The sequence below is a fragment of the Mytilus edulis genome, chromosome 1 (genome assembly GCF_963676685.1).
Source record: "Mytilus edulis chromosome 1, xbMytEdul2.2, whole genome shotgun sequence".
Lineage (NCBI taxonomy): Eukaryota > Metazoa > Mollusca > Bivalvia > Mytilida > Mytilidae > Mytilus > Mytilus edulis.
In genome coordinates this window covers 56,212,694-56,235,183 of record NC_092344.1, presented here as the reverse complement: position 1 = coordinate 56,235,183, position 22,490 = coordinate 56,212,694, and the positions used below count along the sequence as shown (strand labels likewise).

Sequence of the window (22,490 nt, the reverse complement as noted above, 5' to 3'; positions counted from 1 at the left end):
TTTAAAATTGAGAAAGGACATGAGGAATGTGTCAAAGCGACAACAACCCAACCATAGAGCATGAATTCCTGATTTAGCTATATCCATAAAATCCACCAAAAATGTGTATCCCATAAACGTTGAATACCCTGTTACAGTTAAATGATTCCTATAGTATTTATCTTGTATCTTGTTTCCATTATAAAATTAACAATTGTATAATAACTAATTTTAAAAAGGTTTTATGAGTTGTCTAAAAAAAATATTGACTACAAAATAATAATTTGAAATGAAGACCACAAACCTTGGAGTGACGGCTGTTGATTCTAATTCCTCTGTTGTTAGCTGATCAACATTTTTTACTTCAGCCACATCATATGACCTCAATCCTCTGAATATCCAACATACAATGTCATTACATTTGATTGTTACTGGATCTGGCCTGATCTCTAAAGCTACATTTACTTCATGTACCTGTGGAATTTGAAGAAAATATACCTCATAAAAGTTCATTCAATAGAGAGAGAGAGAGAGAGAGAGAGAGAGAGAGAGAAATAGAAGAAAATCACTGCATCAATTATTATTATACTTTCATCATATGTACGTTAGACATTTTCTCATGCAAAAATTCAGTGTTGAAAACTTATCTGTGTGAAACAAAGGAGTAGGTTCAGTAAGACCCCTTTTTGGCCCCAAAATATAGCAGTTTTACAAAATTGTTAAAATGTAAACTTTTAGTTATTTATTGGACAGTAGAATGCTTCTGCTACATAAATATGGGCTGTTTTTGACAATACAATGCACATATATCCGGTACTTGTACCATTAAGTCATGCTAACTTACTGAAATCTTCATAATTCTAGCATTTTAGTTCAATTTTAGACGGTTTTCGTGTAAAACGAAAGTGGCTGTATTCGTGTTCATCCTTAATATTGAAATGTAAGTTGTATTTGATGATAATACAAAACATATATAAAGGTTGAGGATGAACACGGATGCGGCCACTTTCATTTTTACCAAAAACCATCTGAAAAGTGACATTTTTCGGCATATTTGGTAGATTTTTCATATTTGAGCTTGAATCGGATAGTTTTCAATGACCAAATCTGTTAAAATCTTTCACATAAACTAATTAATTCAAATAAAATAGACACTTAAGTGTTTAAAAAGTGGTCAAAATCTTTCGTCAGATGAACCTGAAATTTGAGGCCAAAATCGGTCCTTACCTTTATGTGAGATAATTTTTTTTAATGCAAAATCAAGGTCTGCTGAAAAGGGATTCATACTGGATGATTCCACTTTAGTTGTGTCCTATTTGGCTATGAAAGGGACATGTCCTTATTACAGATAAAACAGAAAGATCTGTTATAAAATTTCCTCTTACCTGTGGTTGTGTTGAAACAACAATAGCACCAAATACTTTTGGCAAAACAGAACTGAAATGGAGAACAAAAAATTATCAAGTTTACCAAGACAATGAATGTATATTGACTTAAGATAATTAAGAGACATGTGTCCTTAATTGTTTTTAAAAGGAGAAGGTCCGGTAAGAGCCGATTTTGGCCTCAAATTTCAGGTTCATCTAACAAAAGTTTTTGGACACTTTTTAAACACTTAAGTGTCTATTTCAATTGATTCGATTAGTTAATGTGAAAGATTTTAACTGATTTAGTCATTAAAAACGCTCTGATTCAAGCTAAAATATGAAAAATCTATCAAATATGCCAAAAAACGTCACTTTTTAGATGGTTTTTGTCAAAAATGAAAGTGGCCGCATCCGTGTTCATCCTCAACCTTTATATATGTTTTGTATTATCATCAAATACAACTTACATTTCATTATTATGAATGAACACGAATGCGGCCACTTTCATTTTAGATGGAAACCGTCTAAAATTTAACCACAATTGTAAAATTTTGAAGATTTCAGTAATTTAGTATGACTTAATGATGCTAGAACGCGATATTTGTGCATTGTATTGTCAAAAAACAGCTCATATTTATGTAGCAGAGGCATTTTACTTTCCAAAATATAGCTTAAAGATACCCTTTTCACATTTTTCTAAAACTGCTATATTTTTGGGCCAAAAAGAGGTCTTACTGAACCTACTCCTTTATTAGTTCAATAATTGTCATGGAGAGTTATAGAAACGATAACCAGGTGACAAAATCATTTTTTCTCAGACAATTAAGGTTCATAACCATATATACATTGTAGTTGTGTGTCCAAAAGATTTGACCAATTCATAGAAACAAGAGTAAGAAAATCTATTAAATATGTATCACACTATAGTATATTGTATTGTACTCTGAAATATCCACCATTTTTCACACTGGAAATGTTGACCTGAATTTTCACCCTTCCAAACTCTATTAGATGCATTTTTCAATAAGGTTTTATAAAATATTAATTTTGAGTTTATCATATTTTTTCTAAAAAGAATCCTGTTTTTGTTCTCACTTACCTGATAAAATAGAATACACCTGGTGCCATAAACTGATGCATAAAGGCTGAGGGAGCATCTCTAACTTGTCCACTACAGAATCCATCATCTATAGGCTTGCCTTGGTGAGATACCTGAAATAATTAGTAATATTGTTACATTGTGCTAGATCACAATACAACCTGAATATGATAAGGAAAAAATAGAACAAGAATGTGTGTGCTTAGAACACCATGCCCCACTCTTAATTTTACATTATATGCAAATCTTATAACAACAACATGTTAGGGATCAACATTAAATTACTGCAGAAATTCCTATTTAGCCTTATTGTTAAAAGTCTTTACATTTTATTTCATAACATGGTTTATCCAGGCTACCCTGCATACTGAGGTATCTATCACAGTGATTCAATTGAAATTGAAGATGACTCCTGTCTATAGTCTGTTAGATATTGTTTGATATATAAAGCTGCCAAGCAGACATTGTACTCATATTAACATAAAAAATACAACCTTATTTATCAAATGTTAAAATATTGTCAATTTCATTTTAATTACTTTTAATACACCTATTAATTCAACATGTGACTAGACTGCATAAGCTTAAGATCTGTACATAAGATACTAACAACACAATTAACTTACTTGAATGATATCATGTGGTTTCTTACTCGATTGCCACACCCACCAGACTCTATCATTAGGACGCACTGTGATCACTTTAGGTTCAAATCCATTGTCTGTCAGATGTATTGTGTGATTCTGTAAATAAGATTAACAAATTATATTTTATGGCTAATTAGTATTTTATAATTGTGGATTCATTGTGTACAATTTGGAGTTTAGTATGGCGTTCATTATCACTGAACTAGTATATATATTTGTTTAGGGGTCAGCTGAAGGACGCCTCCGGGTGCCGGAATTTCTCGCTGCATTGAAGACCTGTTGGTGAGCTTCTGCTGTTGTCTTCTCTATGGTCGGGTTGTTGTCTCTTTGACACATTCCCCATTTCCATTCTCAATTTTATTGTACTTTTTTCATGGATTTTGTGGGTGAATATAACAAATTTAAATGTTCAACAAATTACAAATTTTCTATAAGATTGATTGCAGTCTTTGGAAAGACAGCAAAATCAAATATCGATAAATATGCAAGTTTTTCTAGTCCTGCAAAAATAAATTAATCCAAGTAGTTGCTTGTACTGGAAAGTTTCTCATATATTGATAAACAAAATTTTAAGACAACCTGGATATTCAAAATATATTTTTAATTTGATTACAAATAAACCATTTACAGCATAAGCTATTTGTGTTTTAATTAATTTTTCTAACAAAACGTTAGCTCAACTAATATTTCATCAAACTAGACAAAGTATTTTATGAGTTAATTGAGTTTTGTGATAATCAGCATTTACCGTTTTGTATCTACATCATCATTAAACATTTATCAACTTTATTAACATTCACTTGAAGACAATTGAATTAAAATGAACATGGGCAAAAAGAAGGATTAGTTATCTTATTGAAAAATGTTCATCTATGTAATATTTTCTCAGTTGTGAGTATATTACCTTTGGTCCAGGGTTAACTATTACTGAACATGTATTCATGCTATCTGGTCCATTCACAATTCTGTAGTTATACACCCCTATGGTTGTGTATTGCGTAGTTGCCAGACCCACACTTGTACAAAGTCTGATGGCATCCTCATTTAGGTGGTGGTATTTTTCTGTAAGATAATTTTTCTGTCATTATATATTTCTGTTTAAAGTTGAAAAAATTAATAATTTGTGTAAAAAAAATGGTTAACTGTAGTTTAAATTTCTTAATAGAGAAATAATATTTTTTTTAACAAAGTTAATATTTATATAGCAATTTCGCTGGTCATTTATAGACTTCGGTATACATAGCAGATCTTTGACAGTTTCTGCTAAATGCATTCTTTGAATTTATAATATATTCATAACTCTGTGCATATAAGAGCTTTTCATGCTTTCATATTTTTTCATAAAGTGTTGAAGACCATAGGTTTACCTCTTTAAACATTGTTAAAATGTATTTAGTTTTTTTTTTATCTCATTAATATATATGAAACCTCTTCTTTTATACACCAATCTAAAGCTGTTTTTTATGAATGAGTTTCATGGGTTAATCCAGGTAAATCTGCATAAACTACATAATCCAACAATCGGTTGATACTATGATATAATAACATAAGCATTGAGAAATAGGAATTTTACCGGTAAATGCAGGAATTTGAAAGTCCCCTATTCATAATATATTTACCATGAGCATCCTTTACATTTAAGGAATGACTGTAATATTTTTTCTGCCTATGAAGAAATAACATAAAAAATGTGGTGCACACTGAATAATGCGCGTAGCGGGTTATTTAACAGTGTGCACCAAATTTTTTATGTTATTTCGAATAGACAGAAAAAATGTCTCAGTAAGATTTGTTGGGGGGTTTTCCACACTATAAAAACAAAATGAGTGATGTGAGGGAATGTCACTCTGGTCAACCCCATAGGCTTGAAGCCGTCTTTCCCCAAAAAACGTTGATGACGTCATGGTCACATGACTAAATTATGTCTATGGTCTGATAACAAAATAACGTCAGCCAATCAGAAGACGTGTTACATCCAAAATTAAATTTTATCTTGATGTTACAAATATAAAATATCTAGTCATATGCTAAATATTGTGCAAATTTAAGTTACTGTAAATATTAGTTTTGTAATAATAATCTTGAAACATTTTTCACGTTAAAATCTATAAACATACCATTTTCAGTAGTGGGTAATTTAGCCAGTGGGTTAAGCATTTTATCAACTTCAGATATATGAAATATGTGGTCTCTTTTAAGACTTTCTTCAGCATCCCAGGTCCACCAAATTCTGTCTCCTGTCTGGGCATTCACAACGTCTATAAATATAAAATCGTAAAAAACAAATTAATAGAATAAAAGATTTTTTTATAATCTGCTGTAAATGAAATGTTAAGATGGTACCAAACACCTTCACTAAGATTAATTTGGCTTGTTTAATTTTCATAAAATTTGGACAAAATGTTTACTTTGACTATATGACAAAAATATAAAAATTCCAAACAATTTCAACCACACACTTTATCGTAAAATTTGTGTTCGACAAATAGTAGTTTGACTATTAACACCAATTTTGATCATTGAGAAGCTTAATATTTCCTGAACAATAGAACATAATTAAAATGTTCAGCTGATTTTTAGAGTTATCTCCCTGTAGTGTTATGTACCACCTTAAAGACCCTTAGTAATATATTCAAGAACATTTTCTATCAGTAGGATTAACAAGCTATCTATTATTCTAGAAAAAGTTTCTCTGCAACAGTCTCATAGAAAAATGATCTGAGATGAGATTTAGTCAAGAGATCTTCTAGATATAAATAAGAAGAGGTGGTATAAGTGCCAACAAGACAAAGCTCCATCAAAAGTAAGACTTAAACACGGAGCATTAGTTCACTAACAACAGCATGCTATAAAGGGCCCCAAAAATGACTAGTGTAAAGCAATTCAAACAGTTTGAATACCATAGATAATCTGATATGGGCTATTCCATTTAACTGTATGCGGGAGGGTTGGAAATGACTTTCAAAAAATCCCTCAAACCATGAACCATTGTTTCGATAATTTTGCATAATGGTAATAGACGTATACTGAAATAAGACCCATGACCAACATTCAATAATTAAACTTCTCTTCCTACCCTCCCACATACATTTTAATGGAATAGCCCTAACTACTATTTTCCTAAGCAATGTCAATTACGTAAGGCTAATAACATTATCACATCTTCAGTCTCCTCATAGAAAGATGAACACACAGAATGATTAAATGCAAATGCAATAAAAGAACAAAAAAACTTTTATTGATCAAAACCATTGAAGAATATTAAGGAAGATGAAATTTAACAATCTCTAAACAATTTTTTTTCAGGATGTTCAGTTTTCAACAAAACAAAGAGCATGCTCTAGAGATGCTCTGAAAATGACAGAATTTGGGAATTAAGGATTGACATATAAATTACAGACCCCTAAAGACTACACACACTATGTTGCCTTGGTCACGGACTGGTTGGGGCTATACAAAGCAAAAGACTGATTCTTATAAAATAACTGTAATATAATAGTCAATGCAATGCATGCTAATGAATAATATTCAACAGAATATATATCTATAAAAGTTGTAGAATATGCTCCTAACTCAACTTTATTAAAAGAATTTTTTACCTTGTGTAAAGCCTTTCTCTGTAAGGTCTACATAATGTTCTTTCTGTTTTGGTTTGACTATAATTGTTCCTATGTATTCTGCTGCTTCTTGGAAATTCTGATCTGAGTAATAATAAACTCCTGGAGTGTAGAATTCATGGGACAATAGGCCTTGTTTACTGAAAATAATAATAAAAATATATATACAAACCATTAACATCTATTTTATTCTAGCAGAATTCTACTTTATTAGATAAGAGTAAAAGACACCACACTTTAAAACAAGGAATTTATTCAATTCCTTTTGAGAAACAGGAAAAAATTAAATTTGAATTTTGCATTCATAAATGTAAATAATTTTCCATAGTGTGAATATGCACACTTTTTTCTACCCTCTCTCAATCATTTTTAATGGAATGAAAGTGTCCTTAGGAAAAACAACAAAGATTTTGGCATGTGTAAAAAGTGAACACAAAAATTGTTGAGGATTTATTCACTTCCCTATAATGTGTGCCTTGCAGGTTTCGAAAATTGTTGGTAATTATGGATGACCCCTTACGATTGCAGTATGCAGGTGAATATTTCTATTAGCTTGAAGTGACTCAATTCATAAACATAAAACCTGCTATCAAAACCTTATCTTAATCTTACCTTGGAACAGAACTTCTGAATCCATTTTGTACAGGCTAAAAATAACAGAAAAGAGACATGTAAACAGAAGTTACACATATATTTATTACAGAGACATTTATTATCAGTAACCTCCAATTATTAATAGAATTTCAAAATATTATATGCAATTGATAATAAGTACTTACAAAAATATAAAGTTCTTTTAATTTAAAATCCAGACAATTGACTAAGAAGTTGTGTAGATGATCATTAGTGCAAAGGGGCAACAGACACAATGATCACTATAAAATCATGGGATATAGCAATCAAAAGGATGAATAAATTATATAGATAGATATAAGAAGATGTGATATGAGTGCCAATGAGACATTCTTCAAGCCACAGTTTGTAAAAGTAAACCATCAAAAGTCAAAGTACAGTCTTCAACACAGAGCCTTGGCTCACAACCAACAGCAAGCTATAAAGGGCCCAAAAAATTACTAGTGTTTAACGATTCAAACGAAAAAACAATGGGCTTTATATGATCTCATATAGGTAAAATAAATCTTGATTTGACGCAATCATTTTGTTTTATATTAATAGTGTATTAAATATCTATTCAATAAGTTAACATCATGTAGTTGTAATTGAAGCTCAAAGTTCTGTGGATTCATTCTTATTCATGAAGTACTAATTTTTGTCTATCTCATGAATTAAAATGTTTGAATAAAAGCAAGTTTCACTATAAATAAGATTCAACGTTCCGTTGATTCATTTTTATTCATCATGTTCATACATTACTAATTTTTGTCTATCTCATGAATTAAAGTGTTTGAATAAAAGCAAGTTTTATTATAAATAAGATTCAACATTCCGTTGATTCATTTTTATTCATCATGTTCACATATTACTAATTTTTGTCGATTGCTTTCAAGGTTAGTCATAAAATTAAGTGTTCTACTAAATACAAACTTTCTATAAGCCTGAACACAGAATTTTTTCAAACAATGAAACCAAGTACTGTAAATTCAGAAATTATTGGGACATTTTTATTAATGTAAAAAATGAGACAATGATTAAACCTTGCATTTTTGAAAAAAATTTATATGAATCAACAGGATATTTCTGAATATCGCAAAAACTAAAATCACATTTTAATCCAAAATAGCAATAATAAATGCACGTAATAATTTCTGTATTTACAGTATCTATGAGATGATTTTTTTCCTCAATTCTCGAAAATCAGTAATAGAAAACAATGACTCCACAGCATTTTAAAAGTCTACAGGTCAATTTGTAAACAATAACACAACAATTAACTTACTTCATAAGGTTCATCGTCTCCATGTTCACCAGTTGGAGCCTCTATCTGGTACACACTGTGTAGCTTCTTACACTGAAATAATATCAACATTATTTATTTATTTAATAAAAAGTTAGTTTTAGTTTCAACATATTTGATTTGCAAAATTAGCAAAATGGGATTGGAAACAAGTTGTTATAACAATAGTGACACCCTCTCCATATTGTGTCAGTACTTTATACAATACAACATGTACAGTAAAAGAATTGGATCTGAGAAATATTCATCATATGATGTGAAATAAGATTCTCAAGTGTGTTTGTTTAACCAATGAGAATTTGTAAATTTGTTTCTTCTTCAATATATACCTGATGGCCTTTTGAAAAATATTTTTTTATTGGTTGAGAAACTGGTCTAACAGCATATTTTTAATGCGAATTGGATAATTCAAATTAGCCAATTCGAATCAATTTGAATTAAAAAAGAAGAGTGTGTGAACCGATTGTCTAATTCGATTCACATTCGATTGAATTCAATTAAAATAAAATGTATGTGAACAAAATTATTTTTGGACTCGTTAATGATTATGCATACATATATAGCGGAATGAAATAAAACACATTAGTATTTAAACTAACTTTAAATTTGTCCCAAAACCACCAGACTCTGTCACCCTCCTCTATCAACAATATCATTGGCTGGAAGGATCTGTCTAATAGTTCTACCTTGTATTCTCTGAAAAAAATAAGTATTAATAAATTTACATAAAACAACTATGAAGTATATAAAAACTTATGTTTGATTTTTATATCTTTTCTATCAGATGAAGTTTGTATATAAAAAAACAATCGTTTGCACTTTAACAAATCAACACATTTTGTAGATGATATGCATTCATTTTCTCACAAACGAACAAACTAAGTACAGCAATTGTACAGCAGCATATAGAAGAATTTATTTTCTTGTAACTGGTCAGTTCATTATTTTGAATTTCAACAACAACAACTGCAATTTTTTTATTACAGAAAAAAATGCTAACACATGTGTTATTTAGATATAGGCATAAGCCAATGTTGATTAACTTTGGAACACATCCCTAATTATGTGAAACATATATGAAATAATATTCTTTCCTCACAACTGTTTTATACAGTAATATCAAATCAGATTCTCTCATTTCTGTTGATTATTTTATGCTGTTGGGTTGATGTCTCATTGTTTTACATCACACCTTCAATTCGTATTTTAAATTTTGAACAGAATGTTTATATAAAACATGGCTGTTGGTGCCTGAACTGTAGACATAAGTAAAATGTATATTTATAAAGCCAACAAATGAGCAGACTATCGTCCCGTGAAGAGGGGGAACATAACAAACCTTTGTGTTTCTCTGACATGTACTGCACAATGATGAAGTTTCTCAACTTCACCACTCTCCGTCTGGAAAAAGTATAGGCCTGGTCTCCTGTCAACAGAAATTGGTAAATATAACTAAGCTATATAAGTAAATTAGAGTATTGTAAAACAGCATTACTGTGGATTTATTTTCGTGGGTACACATTTTCATGGATAAAAAACACATTGTGTTTTTGTGGATATTTGATTTCTGGGTTTTGTATTAGTCTGTATACAAGTTGTAAGAAAATTTGACATTGTTTGACATTAAATTGATCATTCACCTTTTACCACAAAAAATATCAGGCATCCAAGGAATATAATTGAATACAACAGGGTTTTTTTATCTTTAATTGCTTTATGTTGTTACCTCACATTTGATTGGAAACACATTATAATATTAGGAGGTCAAATTCATAATTTACCCTGCAGATATTCAGCATAATCTAAAGCAAAGTTATCTTAACCCTTTCCTCCATAATGATGCCTTTTGAAGCCACCCCCTTTACTCCATAATGACGCTTTTGACGCCTGTGTAGTACTTCAGTTGAAACACTTTGACTCGGACTTAATAAATTTTGTATCAAATATGAAAAGGATATTCATAAGAATATCTAAGCTTAAATCTATTTGACGAAATATTTGTTTTTAGCAATGCATTAATAGTTTAAATCATATTTTCAGCATTTTATTAAAAAATCCTTTGGGAATCAAGTATGCAAAAAAAAAAATCCATTAAGGAAAGAGTTAACTGACAAGTTGATGCATCTTCTTTTTAAATTTAAGTTGGCAACTGTAAAATTAATGTCTGACATTTAAATTCAGTATAGATAATCTTCACTGTAACTCCGTCAAATGATAACAAAAAATTAATACAATGGAATCACAAACAATCATTTTAATACAAGTAGTAAAGTTTCCTTTTTCACTCAGTAGACTGACACTATGAATGAGAGCTATTATAATTATCAGAAGAGACAGTGTAAAAATCTCTAAGTATTTCTGTCTCAAATATGCATTAAAGGAATATGACTTACGTGAAAGTTTGTCTGAAACTTCCTGTAACTGTTTTAACAACCCTGCAAACAAAAACAGATATTAATTGTATATATAAGTGACCTAAAGCATTGCTGAAATTATATTAATAAACTCATACTAATATAATTAAACATTATCATAAATACTTATTGCATGACTGTAAACAAAACACTTTCATACCGCAGTCCCACTAGGCCACAATCGCACTACGATCTGTGAAAAAAATGCAAAATTTGATGATCGTAGTACGATCGTGTAGATCGCAATAAGGTCATATCACAGTTGTGGTGAGGTCTTCAAGATCATGATGAGCGTGGCCAACATTGAACATGTTCAAAACAATCGTGGTGCAGTCGTGCCGAAAACAGGTTGTAATAGAAGCGTAGTGAGAGCGCACTTAGATCATAGTTAGATCACTGTACCATCGTAGCGAGAGCGTGATTCTATTCGGAGAGACTGCGCTACGATCTCACAACGACCATCACGTTCTCACCGCAACCCAACTACGCTTCCACTACACTATACCCAGATGTTTACGACCATAGAACGATTCTAGCACTCCCTTGTCATCCTCAATACGCTCTTCTTACAACCTTACTACGTTCATACTACAACTATCATTCTCATTGTCATTTTCACATAAAATTTATAAAAAAAGCTCCCTAGATTTTGTTTTTGTCTGTATGTTATTATCCATTTGCTCTAACGGTTCAACCATGCTTCTCGTTTATATAGATTAGATCGTTGGTTTTCCCGTTTAAATGGTTTTACACTAGAATAATTTTGGGCCCTTTATAGCTTGCTGTTCGGTGTGAGCCAAAGCTCCGTGTTGAAGGCCGCGCCTTGGCCTCTAATGGTTTACTTTTATAAATTGTTACTTGGATGGAGAGTTGTCTCATTGGCACTCATACCACATCTTCCTATATCTGTTGACACATCTGTGTCATCTCTGCTATCGTTCACTAAAATATCGTCATTTGAGCTTTATGGACCAGCAATAGGTTATAACTTATGTTGGATTGGTCAGTCCGACATCTCTACATGATCAGGATTCGTTACTTTGCTCTCACTGCCTCTACAACATCCCATACCATCACGCCCACGTGTTCTAGTAGATTTTGGTGGCATGCCTGTATTGTTTCCGAGAAATCTACGTATTAATCAGAAATAGAAGGAATGGCACTGTATTGATATGGAACACGATGTCGACATTATTGCTGAAAACGTAGTAAGATAGCGGTATGAACGTAGTATACTCGTGGTAAGAATGTGCTATAATCGCAGTAGTAGCCTGCAATCGGATAACTCATGGTATGGTCGTAGTGAGAACTTGACGAGTGTAATGAGGTCGCAGAATAAGCGCAGTGAGAATGTGGTATAATCGTAGCGGGATCGTTGTAGAAGCGTAATGAGGACGTAGTAACATCATGAAAGCAACGAAAAATTTACATTTTCATGCCCCTCATACTGCAACCTCACCACGATCAGAATTTATTTTAGATCGCGGTGAGCGTGGTGCGATCGTGGTCTAGTGGGACTGGGGCTTAAGGTAACTTCACTGCCTTCTAATCTTATTGACATACACCACACATCTCTTTTTAATTCATATATTTTATATACTTAATACATCTGTTATTATAATTTTCAATACAGTATAATATGAGAAAATTGGACTAAACATGCATGGATTTTACTTTCTTGTATTACAACTATAGATGACACACTTAAATTAATTTAATGCTGCAATAGCCAAACAATTTTCATACTAAACAATTTGTTAGTCTAAACCAAATAAAGATGTTTTGCAAATGATACTGTTGTCATGTCACAAAAAAAAATACTAATAATAACTGTATTATTTTGTGCAGTTATTAAAGACAGCTTACTCTGCATTTTCTGCCTCCTTTTTAAAGCAGCCTTTCTCTATACAATATTTGACTTCCTGTACAGAGTGTGGGGCTGTACACTGTTTCCACTGCCATTTTATAGAGTGGCCCTGATCTATGTATATCTTCTTTGGATTAAACCCATAATCTGTTATTTCTGCCAATAAATCTGTCCTTCGTTTCACAACAACTGTTAAAGGTGTACATCTCACATTGTTTCTAGAATACAAATTGATACAAAATGTTCTTTAAGTATACACATTGATACAAAGTTATTTTTTTAAGTATACACATTGATACAAAGTTATTTTTTAAAGTATACAAATTGATAAAAATTGATACAAAATTAAGTTTTTTAAAGTGTACAAATTGATACAAAATAAATTTTTCAAAGTGTACAATCATTAGAGTTTGTCTTTTTTATCTCAATTAACTACCTGTAATAAGTTTTCTATTTATCTTGAAGAGTTTTATACTTACATGGCAAATTTGTATTCTCCTTCCAAGTTAAACTGTTGATTATACCGTCCTTTACATTTATTTATATCACAAGAAAAACCACCAATAACAGGACGTAGCTTGTCTCCATCGTGTATCACCTATAAAAATAGAAAAGTCAGATGAACCAAATATTATCAAACTTTAAGAACATGTATAAACAATACAGATATTAATCAACCTTAGACAATTCTTTTCTTTCAGTTTTAACAAATTGGTGTTTTTTCCAACTGCTGTGTGTTAAAACATACTCTGAATTGATTTATTTATGTGAATACCAGATTTGATGGATTGCGAAAAAATTGTATTTTTGAAGATATCTAATTTCCTAGTTTTGCCAAAGTTTACATAAAAACACAAAGGAAATTCATACTTCCTTGAACATTTTAATTGATGCTAAAGGAAAAATAGTGAATCCAATGCACTTCACTTTTAAACTTGGTAAAAACAGTGTAATTTTTTTCTTATTTTGTCACATAGTTTTGTCTTGCCATAACAAAAATATCAAATACATGTAGAGAAATGGCAACCAAATTCTTATTCAATAGCTACTCCAGCAGCAGAGCTACACTCCTGTTTAGAGATTAATTCCAACAAGAGGCTCTAGAACTACTAACCTGAATAACATTGTTTGTTGGTCTTGCCTCTTCATATAAAAATGTAACAGTCTGAAAAAGAAAGTTTAATTATTATCATTTCAGCTTCAATAGACATATTAACAAAAGTTGCTTGTTCCAAAATAAAATTTTATACACTCTATATTGTACAAGATGTATCATTTTCCTAGGGAAAACAATTGTTTATTCTTGTACTTTTTATTTGATCAGTACCTAAATTCAAATTCAAACAGTACTTTAGTCCATACTAGGTTTTTTTAGAGCAACCAAGCAAGTATTGAAAAAGGTTGAAGAAAGTGTGTATCTTTATAAAAAAAAAATCATCCTTTCTTTTTTATTTTAATCTTTCCTAACCTCTATAATATATGGACAATCTAAGTCATTTCTAGAACAAAGTTACACTTTTGAAATTTGGAATTTGGATTTGTCTGACAATTGCAACACACTTCCAACCTCTTTCAAAAGTTATAGTCAAAAGCAGGTTCCATTTTCTAATCTTTTTCTACGGCAGTGTATACCAAACTCTGTCTGACTGACCAAATGTCCGACAAAAATTCATTAGGTCAGTCAGAATTTAAAGAATTTTTTAGTATAAAATAGTAGAAAAAAGAAAAATTTCTTTTTTTAGTCAGACCAACTCAAAGTTTGGCAAAGACTGCAACAGGGATGGACAGTGAGTTTGTTTGAGTCGTTGAGGAAAATTATCCATCCTTTATATTGAAAATTGAAAGAAAGACCGGATAGTTATCCTTGAAATTGCAAAATATTGTGTAGCTTAGACAAAAAGCTGCCTCAGGTGTTGGTTACAATTAGATTATCAATTCAAACACCATAACATATTATTACTATGGATAATTACTCTAGAAATCGTCTGTGGAGTTTTAAAGTTCAGCAAAACATGGAATAATATGTCGATATAACATTACTTTAACAATACCTGAAGTTTAGTAAAGTTACGGCACTTGGGAATTATATTAATTAGAAGACATGTGATTTCACCTTCCAACTTATAGATGTAGAAGTATTAGATGCAGATGAATAATTTATTACTGCTACATGTAACTTTATTGCTTGTTATTCTCTACATAGTAACTTGTTACTGGAAATCAATCCGTCGAAGAAAACAACAGAATAAACATTTACTATTGTAATCTGATTATAGAATTCCTTTGAAAGTGTTAACTTTTGCATCCCTAGACAATGGTCTTTTATGTTACACTACAGTGAATCAAATTTAAGTTTCATGCAATTGAATTATATACAAAAGTTAACTTAATTTATTCATACAACATATGCTGTTTGTTATTGTTTTGGGAGTTTAATTAGATGTTATTCTTACAATAATGTAAACAATACCACTATTACTGCACCAGATGTGCATTTCTACAATTAATGTCAAAGTTGTTTTCTGCTAATATTAAAATATGGTCTTTTTTCAATTAATAATGTATTATAAACAAAACAAATAAACCTTTCTGTATTTAAAGTGTTCTTTCAACTTCATATTAAATCACTACTGTGAATTCATTTATTTTCGTGGGTATCAATTTTCGTGGATTAAGGAAAACTTGCATTTTCGTGGGTATTTTATTTCGTGGTGTTGCCAATCTCAGCACACAAAACCTAATAGCAATTTTTTCATTCCTTGAACATTTGTATTCATGGTTCACCTGCACCCCTGAAACCCACGAAAATTTATATTAAGTGAATAATAATGAATCCACAGTATCTTCTTTTTAAAATAGGATCCAGCATTAATGAGGGACCATGGTCTGTTCATGCGTGAATATGCTGAGCACAATTTTTTTGTCTCAGTTCATATGATAAAAGTCTGCAGGGAGACATGATTGATATCCTACACAAATACCTTATTCATACTCTATATTTACCAGTTATCATGGGGGTGTGGTGACCAATTGCAATAAATAATTACCTGACCCTCCATGATAGTAATTTCTGGTACTGCAAATCCATTGGCCGAAACTGATACGACAGGTTCTTCTTGGCCTTCTGTTCAAATTATAAAATCATAATCAAGATTTAATATTTTTTCAAGTGCATTAATTAATTGGTAAAACAATTAAAATGTAGTACAATTTGCTCCAAAATATCGAGTTCAAACATAAATCATATTCTTTTTGTATAGTTCTATCAAATGTACCTGATTTATTGAAGCGCCTTTTTCTGAAGAAGTTTCCCATTGAATTTAGTTTGAGATTTTATAAAGCCAATCAGTGAAAGCAATTGAATTTGTCCATAATTTTTGTTTGAAATTTAAAAAAAAAAAAAAACAAGTTGCTTTGTTTACATAGATTTTGAATTTAAGAGCACAGTAATTTTTGACAAAAACATCATGTACACGGACCAAGCACTTCTTTTTTTTCATAGCTTTGAGTAAATTTAAAAATAATTACTAATTTGTAAAACAAAAATAACAATGTTTGTTTACATATTTTCATGGATAAAACTATTTATGGCAATTTCCTAAAAACAATTTATTCAGTTCTATAAATATAGCAGATGTTGAATATTACAGGTACTGAATCATTGAACTTTTATTATGTCTTATACATTCATAACAAAAACATCATTTTCCTGTGAAATCTTGCCCTTTTGAGAATTGGAATCATTTTCAATATTCTAGCAGTGTCTATGTGTTTCTAATTCTACCATACATTTTCTAGTTTAGCCAATGTTTACACATATATATTTAGAAACTTGGAATTTTACAGTTTAAAACAAACCAAAATTTTCTACATGTATATACAGTTTACAGCCAAACGTATCATAACACACCATAACTTCACAGTGTAGTGTAAATAAATTATCTTTATAGAGGAAGCATGAATCAGTGGTCAAATCTTTCATAATGTTTTCTCAATAAAAGCAGGAATACTAGTTATTTCATTGATTTAGGGACGACATCAAAAGTTCAATGAAGGATAGTTTTTTCACTGACCCCCCTACCCCCCTCTTAACTTAATTTGGGAAAAATTGATTGACCAATAAGGATATATGTAAAATCAATGTTAATTTATACAAAACTTGCAGCAATTTGACCCCCTCACCCCCAAACTATTTGAATTAAGTTTTTTATCCTTCCTTGATTTTTTTATGCCGTCCCTTATAATAATGATAATGTTGATCCATTGATGGTGCACCAACACTTTTTTGGGCTGTAAACTGTATAATATGTCCCTAACTGGATTCTATTACATCCTGCAATTTATTCACTTTAATGGAAACAGCATCTATTCAAACACAACACAACAAATCACACAACACAAATATAAATCATCAAGAACGTGCATGCAAAGACAGAATTTGATTGAGAGAAGATGTATATATATCTATTTGGATGAAAAATGGGATAGCCTCCATTAATGAAAAATATTTTTTAAAAGGGGGGATTTAAAATGTTTTAAAAATTGTTTTAATTACTGATTAAGGGTTCACTGTTCATTATGCACATATTGTATTGTTTTCAAAATTTATGGAAATTACTCCACTCCCAAGCCCCATTAATAAAGTACTGCTATTCAAAAATCAAAAGATGAAAAACAATCAGTGACTTTCAACAACAAAATAAAGTTTTAATTTACGATTAATTCAATAACTATATATTTCATGTTTTTTGGCCTTTAAAAAAGTAAAATATTTCCGTCGTTTGTTAATGTAACAACATATTGCATTTGAATTCATTTTATGAATATATATATATAATAGAGTAAATTTACCTTGACAAAATGGAGAATGAGTACTGCAACAGTTTTTAAAAGGTATATTTTTTCCCTTCCCACTTTTAAAATGTATGGGGTCATCAAAAAATAACAGTGAAAAACAAAGTACTGGTAGTTATTTATATGAATTTTTTTCTAGTACCACATATTACAGATCATTGCAGGAGGCAGAAGTCAGAGGGAAAACAGGATTTTTTAATACTTGAGTATACATGCTATTTCACATGCTACTTTTTACCAATATATTTCAAAACATCATTTTTGTCATCTGTTCTTGATGATTGTGAGCTACTTTTACTCTGAGCGGTCAGCCGCCTACTTATAGAAGGTCTCTGCTGTAGTCCTCTATGTGAGGAGGGTCCAGGTTCCTGGTTGGCTTCATTACTCCTCTTTCTTTCTGGTCGTTGGACATACTGTTCATCGTCATCCACAACTTCTCCATCTTTTGAGGCCCCAGCCCCCATGTCTTCAGTTCCTGTTCCCTGATCAACCCTTATTGGTTTGTCTTGGTCTTCTGGAGAGAAAGTTTCCTCCTCCTGGTGAACTGATTGTTCTGGTGTTACCTCAGGTAGAGGATCTGTACCTTGGTCAACTTTAGAGGATGTTTTATGTTTTTGAGTTTCCTCAGTAGACGTGTCTGTTCCTTGGTCTACTTTCAATGGCTTTGGTTTTTCTTTTACTTCTGAAAAAAATAAACACAAGGTCAGATCTATATTTTAATTAACATGACAGAGATCTATGCTATCATTCTTAAAAAAATGCATTCAAATTTTATGGTGTCAAACTTAATAGTTTTTGAGAAAAACATGACCCTCTGGTTATCATGGTTATCTGTTTTTGAACATAAATCCATCTATAAAAAGTCTTATTTTTAAATTTAATCATCAGCTAATTAAAGATTAAACAAAGATGAGGAAAATACTCTATCCTGAAAATGATGATATCTGATCACTGACTTTCATGTACAGCTATGAACATGCAAATTCTCCCATGCCTAAAATCACTTAAAGTTATGAAAAAACAAGGTTAAGCATCTTCAGTTAATGCACGGATCATTGCCTGACAAAGCATCATTTTAATTACGATATCAGATACCAAGAATGAAGTTAGATTAGCTACGATCGTTAATTGAAATTTGAGTCATGAAAAGTCTTTCCTAAAACAGCCCCACCTTTAAAACATTTTGTTTATCAGGCAATATCACCAACTCAGGCTCTGTACTTTGATTTAAAATTTGCTATATTTTAGGGCAGACAGACTATGGAAATGAGTCTAGCATGTTAAGGGATTATTGTATCAAAATGTGAATTTGGCAAAATACTAATTCAAATGCTTTTCAAATACAATAAAGATTTCATGCATAAAATTATGCAATAATAAGCAGTTTTTTCTAACACTAGTCATTGAAATGAAATAATTAAACAAGGTTCTAAAATCAGATGCAAAATAATATCCATTTTCAATCATTCTAATATGGAATCTGAGATAAAAATACATTTTCACATAACTGTTATTGAAAACTGAAAGTGCTTTGTGCCTCATTTTAAAAGAAAGCCTTGTAACTAAAACAATCAGACTTCAAACAAGTGTTTTTATCTCTCACTCTTAAAAATTACAATTCCTATACAAATATCGACTCAGATAATCAATAAATGATCAACTAAATGATCTCAAATGTAATATTTTTTCTCAAACAAACATGATATATTATGATACACTCATCAAAAAACAAACACAGTGTCTAGAAATTCGTCTAATAAGTAAATCAATGTATAACATTTAGTTTAATCACGGAAACAAATCCTTGCACATTGAGCTGATGGTCAATAAATCTGAAAAGATTGCAGCCAACTTGAATATCTCTACATAGAAACAAGAGAATGTTTGAATCACCTATCTGTCATATAAAACTTTAACGAAAACAAACACTTCAGTTTTCTACAGAAGTTCTTCCCACTGTATTTTATTGTATGTAAATATATATCTATGTAAATTTAATGGTTCATTTCAGTGCATATTTCAGTACTTGATAAGTTTTCAAGTTAAATTTAAGAATTTTATGATACTAACTCATATAATTTCACAATTCACAAGCTGTTCAAGTTTTGCCTTTTCCTTTCATGATTCCCTTGCTATTTGACCACAGAAAATACAAAAATGGAAAATAATATAAACATAATGTCAAATTAAAACAATAAACAGCAATGAAAAAAATAAATTTTTAAACTCTCTATAAGCATGATAAACCAAAAATAATGAAGGATGAAAATAGGCAATGTTAGTCATAATCTTCATCTGGAGGTTGTCTTTATATTTTAAACTAAATCGGCTGTGTAAATGTTTATGGTAAAGTTTAAATACAACAAATAAGTTACCATAAACAGGTAAATTTCTTCAAAGATGGATAAAAGAACTACTGTACTAAATCACTTATCATTTCCTGGAAAACTTTAAAAGAGATTTCTTGGAAGTACATTTAGTTTTTCAGTCTTAAACCATCCTAAATGTATCAATCCATTGCAGTTTTCTATACATCTACATGTATGGCCAGTGTGCATCTGTGATTGAGTCAATTTCATGGCAGAAACTACTCAAAATATATTTTAATCGCATGAATTCCTTTAGTATATTAAACAGCAACCAGTTATTCATATGCCAACAAAGTACATGTTCTGTACCAGAAATATGAATGTTCTTTACCATTTATTCTATCTCCAGACATTCTTATAATTTTACTAATATTGCAAGCTTCCTCCAACTTTAATCTTTGAAATTATCTTGAATAAAAAGCAAGTTTCAATCAAATTTCCATTTATGGCATAACAGGGATTTGAATATCATTTTATTTTATCAATCCATGCAGTTTAGGATGATTTGCTTGTGTTTTATGGACATATATTTTCCATTTTTTAGTTGCATTGTCAGTGGCGGATCCAAGGGGGGGGTCCGGGGTTGGAACCCCCCTTTTTTTTGGCCGATCAATACATTTGAATGGGAGCATATATAACCCCCCCCCCCCCCCCCCCTTTTTAAAATGGCTGGATCCGTCACTGATTGTTTGGGGTTTTTTTTGCAGAATATGATGTGCCATTTTTGTTGTGTTTTATGTATTAAGTCAGACATTTATAGTTCAAATAAAAAAAACATTTTCCTTTCAGTTTTATTTATATTATGAAATAAATTTTTATTTCATGTTATTCCTTGCACATACCTTACCACCACTTTTAAAGAAGGAAGTTTACCTCGTAATATTTCAAGTTAACCTATCAACAGCTTACAAGAATAAAACAACTATTGTTCCTTATGAAAACATTCAAGAAGCATTTAAACGTAAACAGAAGGATATACCTAGAAAATGTCAAATACAGAAAATGTACTAGGACCTCAAGGACTAACACATTCACCATTTTGTAAGAAAACACTTCTAATAAAACAGCAAGGTTTTAAATCCTTTGTTAAATTAAATGAAATGTGTATGTTTAAACATTATAGATCATTATATAATATATATTTGCATATCACTTATTTATTTGTCCTGCTTTTATATTATTTTCACCCTTACATACTAAAAGCACACAGTGACAAATTCACAAAGAGTTGTAAAGTGAGTGAGTAACCCCTTCTTTGATTATAAAAATATATTATTTTCATGTTTTAAATTAGCACAAAATAATCAAAAAATATTTTTCTTTGATCTTTTAATTTTCAGGATTTACACCCCTCCTTTACAAATCCTGAATCCATCCCTGGCACCTGAAGCATTTAGTAGGAATTTCTGCATTTCAAAATCTGCAGAAATATAATTGTTCTTACAGGCTCTCTATACACTGAAAAAATATGATGGACATGTCATTGGCTAAAGATCTAATATTAAGTTAATCATGTTTATTGTTTACCAAACATCAAGGTTAAATGTATACTTTTAAAAAAAACACTTCTAAAACCGTGAAATAACAGAATTCTTTATTTAGTATGAATAAAATGCCAAGAACAGAACAACACATCAACACAAAAGACCAAAGACATTTAGAGGTCAAGATACGTTTTTCTTTAATCGGTGAGCTTCCATTCTATGTGTCAATCTCTTAACTATCCTAATAAACAATAACTGAAAACTTATAAGTGGTTAGAGTCAACAAGAGTGAACAATTACTTTAATCTGGAGGTTGAGTTTGTGAAGAAACGTTGCCCTATTCACCATGTTCACATGCAAGTCCACATTTACTGTGAATCCATTTATTTGTTACTATTTGTGCATATTCTAGCAAAAATGCTGGAATTGCAGCAAAAGTTATAAACATAAATTATTTAAGATTGTTTGTCAGGTGTCAGTCTTCAAGTTTATATTTTGAAGAATCCAGCCCAAAAACTTAAACTTTATATATTTGTATACAACTTATTTGAAAGCAGTGTTCAAATAATAAACTATTGACACAAAGATATATTTCACCTGTCAATGTGTGCACTTTAGACATTTTAGATAGTATAAGGCAATTGCTGCTTCTTAAACCTTAAAACTACATGTATTAATGTACAATTTTCAAGGCTAATGAATCATGACTAAGGAACAGTGCCCAACAATTTCCATGAAATTGAGAGCTAAAATTGAGAATGGAAACGGGGAATGTGTCAAAGAGACATCAACCTGACCATAGAAAGAACTAGGGAAGTTCTCGCTCGGACACACATTCCATAATCTAGTATGTTATACGAGCATAAAACCTGAAGCAT

The 22,490-nt window shown here is 30.8% G+C and overlaps 1 protein-coding gene across 22 annotated transcripts in view; it reads right to left on the bottom strand.

Annotated features, from left to right (window-relative positions):
- LOC139485243 (uncharacterized) overlaps positions 1–22,490 on the bottom strand; it is a 107,444-nt gene that overhangs the window by 75,798 nt on the left and 9,156 nt on the right. For 13 of the 22 annotated variants that reach the window (XM_071269702.1, XM_071269586.1, XM_071269607.1 and 10 more), the window contains exons 2-18: positions 17,998–18,441; positions 15,953–16,029; positions 14,020–14,070; positions 13,385–13,503; positions 12,905–13,123; positions 11,018–11,059; positions 9,964–10,050; positions 9,224–9,320; positions 8,607–8,678; positions 7,322–7,356; positions 6,692–6,849; positions 5,210–5,350; positions 3,997–4,154; positions 3,072–3,188; positions 2,446–2,558; positions 1,365–1,416; positions 284–453 (exon numbers count right to left, since the gene is read on the bottom strand). In XM_071269702.1, coding sequence (XP_071125803.1) covers positions 284–453; positions 1,365–1,416; positions 2,446–2,558; positions 3,072–3,188; positions 3,997–4,154; positions 5,210–5,350; positions 6,692–6,849; positions 7,322–7,356; positions 8,607–8,678; positions 9,224–9,320; positions 9,964–10,050; positions 11,018–11,059; positions 12,905–13,123; positions 13,385–13,503; positions 14,020–14,070; positions 15,953–16,029; positions 17,998–18,223 — 1,934 coding nt within the window. In that variant the 5' untranslated portion in view covers positions 18,224–18,441. The remainder of the gene's footprint in view (positions 1–283; positions 454–1,364; positions 1,417–2,445; positions 2,559–3,071; positions 3,189–3,996; positions 4,155–5,209; positions 5,351–6,691; positions 6,850–7,321; positions 7,357–8,606; positions 8,679–9,223; positions 9,321–9,963; positions 10,051–11,017; positions 11,060–12,904; positions 13,124–13,384; positions 13,504–14,019; positions 14,071–15,952; positions 16,030–17,997; positions 18,442–22,490) is intronic. The other 9 variants (XM_071269718.1, XM_071269632.1, XM_071269642.1 and 6 more) reach the window with 1 other exon arrangement.